At 36.9% G+C, this 8124-nt stretch overlaps 1 protein-coding gene and 1 non-coding gene across 2 annotated transcripts; both read left to right on the top strand.

The window, feature by feature from the left end:
- Nucleotides 1-2098: 2098 nt before the first annotated feature.
- LOC121204333 (small nucleolar RNA R71) lies at nt 2099-2205 on the top strand. Its single transcript, XR_005899260.1, has one exon. It is a non-coding gene; the product is annotated as a small nucleolar RNA R71 (small nucleolar RNA).
- A 4668-nt stretch (nt 2206-6873) lies between these two features.
- LOC107956323 (uncharacterized mitochondrial protein AtMg00240-like) lies at nt 6874-7479 on the top strand. The gene has a single exon (XM_016892024.1). It carries the CDS (start codon nt 6874-6876, stop codon nt 7477-7479), a length of 606 nt encoding a protein of 201 aa, XP_016747513.1.
- Nucleotides 7480-8124: the final 645 nt, after the last annotated feature.

Below are 8124 nucleotides of genomic sequence, written 5' to 3'. Positions count from 1 at the left end.
GCAATTCAAGAATTAAGTTAATGATTAAAAGTGTTATAAATTAAAAATAAAGAAATCAAAATATGTTAGTGCTCGGGTTGCCTCCCGAGAAGCACTTATTTATAGTATAAGCTCGACTTACCTCTCCGTTGAATGATCATGGTGGTTTGAGGAGTTCATACTCCTCATTCCTGCTGTCAAACTTAAAATAAGATTTTAATCGGGTGTTGTTTACCTTAAAAGTGTCAAACTTGGGATGACTCACCTCCTCCGTACCGAATGGAAAAATACTGAGTACCGTAAGAGGGGTTTCCTCATTTGGTGTGGTAGTGACAATGTGGGGATCTGCGGCATCTAGTAAAACTTTATCGCCAACCTTAAGTTGATTAGGAGAGGTATCGGGCTTGTTTTGGCGTAGTTTCGATTTATCATGTGTTCTCAGTTTGTATGCTCGCAATTCATCTAGCTCTTCTATTTGAAGCCTTCGTTCCTCATGGGTGTCTTTGTTCGCTACTTGATAATAGTGCACTGTCTCTGTTGTCTTGGTTCGAGGAGGTTCCCGGAAGGACCATTGAATATTAGTTTTATCATCGACAAGTTCCATACCGTTATCTTGAGTCTTAGAAGTTTTGACTGAATCGCGTGCTTGGAGTGTTACTGTGTCGTCTCCTAGAAGAAGTGTTAGCTCTCCAGTGCCTACATTAATAATGGTTCTAGCAGTTGCTAAAAAGTTAAAGGTACCTCGTTATCCTCATCCATATCTAAGACAAGAAAGTTTACTGGGTAAATAAATTTATCAATTTTAACGAGAACATCTTCAATAATACCTTTAGGAAATCTAACTATTTTGTCAGCCAATTATATGATCATCCTAGTCTATTTGGGTTTATCGAGACCTAGTCGTTTAAACATTTTATACGGCATAACATTTATACTTGCCCCTAGATCAGCTAAAGCATTATTCACAGATAAACTACCAATTAAGCAAGGAATTGTAAAACTCCCTGGATCTTTCAATTTGTTAGGTAGCTTATTCTTTAGAATAGCTGAGCAGACTGCATTGAGTTCCACATGCGATGTAGCATCTAATTTTCTTTTATTGCTCAGAAGTTCCTTTAAGAATTTTGCTGAGTTGGGCATCTGCGACAGAACTTCAATAAAGGGTAAGTTAATATGTAATTTCTTTAAGAGTTTGACAAATTTACCGAATTGTTCTTCTATTCTGTCTTTCGTCATCGCTTTAGGATATGGCACACGAGGTTCATAAAACGTACTTACCTGTTTAGGATCATCGTCATTTACCTCTTTTTGACCTTTATGCATCGCGTTGTCTTGCTATAATTCTGGCTCCGGTGCAATGAATCCTTCCTTATTTTGAATACTAATTGCATTGAGGTGTTCCCTTAGGTTAGGTTAAGTATTACTTGGTAAGCTACCTTGTGGTCGTTCGGAGATTAGTTTGGATAGCTGGCTTATCTGAGTTTTGAGTCCTTGGATCGATGCTTGTTGATTCTTAAGTGCTGTCTCGGTATTTTGGAAACCGATTTCTGACACCGAGATGAATTTAGAAAGCATCTCTTCAAGGTTTGGTTTCTTCTCTTATTGATAAGGTGGCTGTTGAAAACCCTGAGGATTTTGTGGCTTTTGATTCCCTAGACCACCCTAGGAGAAATTTGGGTGGTTCCTCCAACCTGCATTATAAGTATTACTAAATGGGTTATTTTGAGATCGGAAGTTATTGTTGCCCATATAGTTGACTTGTTCTTCTTCAGTTGTAGGATTGAAGGATTGGTATTCTGTATGCACACCTCCGCCACTTGAGTCACACCGTATTACTGGATGTACCTGCGTAGAACCAAGTAAATCGTCAATCTTTTTATTGAAAAGTTCTACTTGATTAAAGAGCATGGTGACTGAATCGATGTTATAAACGCTGGCTATTTTCGTTGGCTTTGTCCTCATAACTTGCCACTGATAGTTATTCAGTGACATCTCATCTATAAATTTATAGGCATCTTCTGGTGTTTTATTATTTATGGTTCCGCCAGTAGCTGCGTCAACCATTTGCCGAGTCGAGGGATTCAGGCCATTGTGGAATGTTACTTGAAGCCAAAGTGGTAAACCATGGTGAGGGTACCTTCTTAATAAGTCCTTGTATCTCTCCCATGCATAGTAAAGTGTTTCTAAATCCATCTGCACAAAAGAAGAGATATCATTATGTAATTTAGACGTTTTAACCGGCGAAAAATATTATAGTAAAAATTTCTCGGTCATTTGTTTCCAAGTAGTGATAGACCCTCGTGGTAACGAGTTCAACCACTGTTTAGCTTTGCTTCTCAGTGAAAAGGGAAACAACCGAAGACGTATGGCATCATCAGAAACGCCATTGATTTTAAATAAATCGCAAAATTCCAGAAAGTTCGCTAAATGAGTGTTGGGACCTTCATCCTGCAAACCATCAAACTGAACAAACTGCTGTATCATCTGAATAGTGTTAGGTTTTAATTCAAAAGTATTTGAAGCTACAGAAGGTCTAACTATGCTAGATTCAGTTCCTGTTAAAGAAGGTTTAGCATAATCATACATAGTACATGGAGCAGGATTTTGATTAGCCGCAATTGCAGGAGGTAGCTGATTGCATTGGTTTTCAGCCATCTCGTCGGTTGGGGGTTGAGTGTCGTCTTCTCGCTCGTTCTCTGTGTATTGTAAGCTACGCCTTATTTCTCTTTGATTTCTACAAACTGTGCGATCAATTTCTTTGTCAAAAAGTAATGGTCCTGACGGGTTTCTTCTAGTCATAAACTATAAAAAACCTACCAAGAGAAAGAAAATAAGTAAATTAATAAAGAATAATAATAAAAAACTAAAATTAAATTGAAAGAAAAATAAATGGCTAAAGTAATAAAAATTTAGCGTTCCTAATATTTTGAATCCTCGGCAACGGCGCCAAAAACTTGATCGCGTGATTCGTAATAAGTAATAAATATTTATAATGAAGATCAAACCTAGACTAACTATTATCACAACGAAAAGGCAAGTGCACCTATCGAACAATAGTATAGTAATGGCAAGACCGGGCTATCGTACCCAAGGGAACCAAAAGTACTAGTAATAACTATCTTTTTATTATCTAGCCTAAGAATAATAGGGTTTGTTTATTAAACTAATTATCTAAACTAATTAACTAATTTAATTAAAGCAAAGAAAAAATTTGGAAAAAAGACTTGAAGAAAAGAAATTGATAAAGACGACACCCAAGGAGGAATCTACCTAGATTTCACTTGTTATCTGACTCTGAACCAGACGATTTATTCACTTGACTTGATCCGTGAGATTCCCTAACCTATGTTATTATCTCTTTCGAGACTAATAACGTCTAAACCTCAGTTGAATTGATCGAAATTTCTTTCTTAATTAAAACCCCTAGGGAAGCAGTAAATCACTCTATGGACTCCCATATTAGGTTTCACCCTAATCCAGTAAAATCTCGTAACCCTATTTCTAGGCGTTCGATCAACTCCGCTTAATTATGCTAAATCTACTCTTAGGCAGGGTCTATTCCTCCTCTGCATAAGCACTTCAAATCATGAATTAATACCTGAAATATTAACTCAAGCATTAAGAACACATAATTAATAACAAATCAAGTATTTATCATACAGTTCAGATAATAATAACAAGATCCACCATAGGTTTTATCCCTCTTAGGTACCTAAGGGGTTTAGTTCATAATAAAATAAGAGTACATCTCAAAAGTATAAAAATAACAAAACATGAAGAAAACTCTAAAACCCCTGAAGGAATTTTAAGAGAGATCTTCAGTTTTGGAGTAGCTCTGGCTTTTGGGATAGATCGTCTGGCTTCCTTCAAGTAATTCCTGGCGTATGGTTCTGTATTCTAGAAAAGTTCTAGAAGAGGCCCCCTTTTTTAGGCCATACTTAGGGTGTTTATATAGGCTTTGGATTGGCTTTCTTCCTCCCTAAGTACCCTTTTCCGTGTAAAATACAACTCTTTGAAAAAGGGACACACCCATATGCCACGGCCGTATGATGTGTTTCCCAGGCCGTGTTCGATCCATTAAATTGCACACGGTCGTGTGGGTCAATGGCCAGGCTGTGTGAATCGTGAGAGCCTTGGTCGACACCGTCGAAGGACACGGGCGTGTGAGCAGCCCGTGTGGCAAGGCTTAGGCCGTGTGAACTTCTTGATTTCATCTGTTTTGTCTCTTTTTAGCTCGTTTTTGGCTCCTTTTGACTCTTGGTGCTCTCATGAGTGCAAAACATGAAATAACTAGATTAAGAGCACCAAAATCCATAAATATAGTAGTAAACATCCATAAATATGCTAAGTTTTTTGGGTAAAACTATGTATAATTTGGCGTTTATTACCCGCAGTGACCACAATAGTATTTGTTATGTCCGCAATCGCGACAAACGCAACGCGACCGAAAATGCAGCCACGACTGTAATTTAAATCCCTGAACTATATCAAATATGCTTTCCTTTGTTGGGGCTTTTACCAAATTCACCTTTGAACACCAGTACCAATTAAATCATAGATTGAATATCTTGAATGGATTACTTGGCGTCTCCTCACCTTTACTCTTAAACCCAAACTTAATTCTCATCAACTTTCTCCGCATAGCTCCCTTTGCTCACCCATTTCTTTAATTAAAGATTATCTTGCTCAAATGACAATAACTAAATTAGATTGCTAACCATAGTTTCTCTAATTCCAGCTAAAATTTCACTAAAAATGGAAATAAGAATGCTTACGTTTCTTTTTTCTTTTGTTAAAGCTGGTAAATGTTAAAGCTGATAAATACGTTGTTATAATAGCCCCTAGTATTTAGGGATTAGTTACTTGTAATTAAGTACTAAGTATGTTAATTAGTTACTACTTATCCTTTATATTACAGTCAAGCTATAGCAATAAAAATATACTGGAAGTATTTTTCATTCTATCTTATATTTGTCACCGTCTTAACATGGTATCAGTCTCTAGGAAAAAAATTCCTTGCCTCTCTGATTTTTTTTTCATAATCTTCTTCCATGACCGTCAATCCATCTTCTTCTCTCATTGACTTTCATCACCGTCTTTACCTTCATCCTTCTAATACTCCTGGCACTATGTTCGTCTCTCATCAGATTCTTGGTTTTGAAAATTATACTTTATGGAGTCGATCTATGCATATTGCTCTTCTTGCAAAAAACAAGCTCGAATTTGTTGATGGCACTTGCTCACAGGCTAATTTTCTAGCTGATCTTCATCCTTAATGGAACCGTTGCAATGCCATTGTTCTCTCTTGGATCCTCAACACTGTTTGCCAAGAACTTTCCGTTGGTATTGTTTTCGCTTCGAGTGCCTACCTTGTTTGGAAGGATCTTAAAGAATGCTACAGTAAAGTCGATGGATCTAGAATTTATTATCTCCATCATACTATTTCTTCTCACACTCAAGGTGCTGCTTCTATCTCCACATATTTCACACAACTCCGTCTTTTATGGGATGAACGCAAACATCGCCATCTCCTTGAGCTTGCTCGAGCTTTGAATTTCACTCTAATTTACCTTCTAAATTTTAGGGTGAATGTATGCTAACAGCTTGCTACACTATCAATGGTTTACCTAGCTCTTTTTGTCTTGGAAATCTCTTTATGAAAAAATCCACAAAACTCCTCCATCTCTCGATCATCTAAGGGTTTTTGGTTGCTTATGCTATGCCACAGTTCCTTACTACCATGATAAGCTTTCCCTTAAATCTATTCCTTCTATTTTTCTTGGTTATTCCCTAGTTCAAAAGGGGTACATTCTCTTTGATCTTCTTTCAAAGAAATTTTTATTAATTGCCATGTTTTTTTTCATGAAATCATTTTTCCTTTCAAATTTTCGTCTTCTCCTCCTCCGATGTTTCCCATCACTACTTTTGGCCCCTTCGAAGACTCAACTTTTCTTTCCAACCCTCTCATACCTTCTCCCATTACCTCTTCTGATTCATCTTCACACTCTTTCACTTTGGATCCTTTCTCATTTCCACCTTTAGTTCCCCCTCCTCCACTTCGAAGATCTACCAAAGCCACTACACGACTATCTTGGCTGCAGGACTTTGTATGTTCTCCTCCATTCTCTTCATCCTCTTCACTTGCAATACAAGGTTTGTATCCTCTTACTCTTTCCTATGATAATTTCCCTTTACATACACACCACTTTGTTGCCATCATATCACATATTGTTGAACCACAATCCTATTCTGAGGCTATTAAACACAAGTGTTGGATAGAGGCTATGTAACAGGAAATTCAAGCTTTGGAATCAAATGGCACTTGAGAAGTAGTCTCTTTACCTCCTGAGAAAACTTCCATTGGTTGCAAATGGGTTTATAAGATCAAATATCACTCTGATGGCACTATTGAAAGGTTCAAAGCTCGACTAGTCGCCAAGGGTTACAATCAACGAGAAGGTATTAACTTTTAAGACACGTTCTCTTTAGTCGCAAAACAAGTCACTGTCCGTATTGTTATTGCTCTTGCAGCCCTATTTCACTGGCCTCTTTATCAGCTAGATGTCTTCAATGTTTTTTTTACAAGTTGATTTACACGAGGAAGTATTCATGACTCTTCCTAAGGGATTTCGCAACCAGGGGGAGAATAAGGTCTGCAAGTTGCTTAAATTTCTTTATGGCCTGAAACAGGCTTCATGACAGTGGAATTTGAAGTTGACCGAAATGTTAATTTCACATGGCTACATTTAGAGCAAACATGATTACTCAATGTTCACAAAAAGTATAGAATTCAAACAAGTCATCATGTTAATTTATGTTGATGATTTTTTGATTACAAGAAATGATAGTGATTTGATCAATGAATTAAGAGGAATATTGCACAAGAATTTCAAGATGAAGGATCTAGGGAGTCTAAAATATTTTCTTGGGGTCGAAATATTAAGGTCGGATGCAGGCATTGTGCTAAATCAGAGAAAGTATGCTCTCGAATTAATTGAAGATGCTGGTTTAAAGAAAGCGAGAGTAGCAGTCACTCCAATAGAGAAAAATCAAAAGCTTACAACAGTAGAATTTGATGAAACATTGCAGCTGAAAAATGATGATAAAGTCTTAGCAGATGCAACAATTTATCAAAGACTTATTGGAAGATTGTTATACTTGACAAACGCCAGACCAGACATTACTTATAGTGTACAACACTTGAGTCAGTTCATGCATAAGCCTAAGAAGTCTCATTATACAGCTGCATTGAGGATTGTGAGATACATTAAAAGCAATCCAGGACAAGAAATTCTACTTTCTTCTGATGGAGATCCTATATTAACTGCATATTGTGATTCAGATTGGACATCTTGCCTTATGTCTACAAAATCAATACCGGGATACTGCATAAAGCTTGGAAGTTCCTTAATCTCTTGGAAATCAAAAAATAAAGTACGGTCTCAAAATCTTCAGCAGAAGCAGAATATAGAAGCATGGCATCTACTATTGCTGAGTTGAAATGGTTAAAAGAATTACTTGAAGAGTTGGGGATTAAAGGAAATAAGCCAGCTATGCTTTATTTTGACAGTCAAGCTGCAATTCAAATTGCAACAAACCCCGTTTACCATGAAAGAACCAATCATATTGAAATTGATTGCCATTTTGTGAGAGAAAACATTCAAAAAGGCTTAGTGAAAACTGAACATATCTTCACAAAGGAACAACTTGCAGATATTCTCACCAAAGGATTAACGGTACAACAACATCGACACTTAATATCCAGGTTCGGAGTGATAGACATATATCACACTCCAACATGAGGGGGAGTGTTGAAGCTAGTAAATGCTGAAGCTGGTAAATAATTTGTAACGCCCCCATACCCGAGACCATTGTCGGAGTCGAGCACAAGGTGTTAACGGACTTAATTCATTAATTAAACAGCTCAAACAATTTATTTTTAAAATTTCCAGACAAGCTGGCTAACTACGTCATAGTCGCTTAAAAATTCATATCTTGAGTTCCAAAACTCGAAATTAAGATCTGTACATTTTTCCTAAAACTAGACTCATATATTTATCTACTAATTTTTTTTCTAGAATTTTTTGTTGGGCCAATTAGTACAGTTTATTAGTTAAATTCTCCAATATTTCAGGGTTTGGCTAC

This window comes from Gossypium hirsutum, chromosome A07 (assembly GCF_007990345.1).
Source record: "Gossypium hirsutum isolate 1008001.06 chromosome A07, Gossypium_hirsutum_v2.1, whole genome shotgun sequence".
Lineage (NCBI taxonomy): Eukaryota > Viridiplantae > Streptophyta > Magnoliopsida > Malvales > Malvaceae > Gossypium > Gossypium hirsutum.
This window is presented reverse-complemented; position numbering and strand designations above follow the sequence as displayed.

What these genes read in the sequence shown, in the direction of transcription:
- LOC107956323 (XM_016892024.1), top strand. Translation starts at nt 6,874, where the DNA reads ATGAAGGATCTAGGGAGTCTAAAATATTTTCTTGGGGTCGAAATATTA.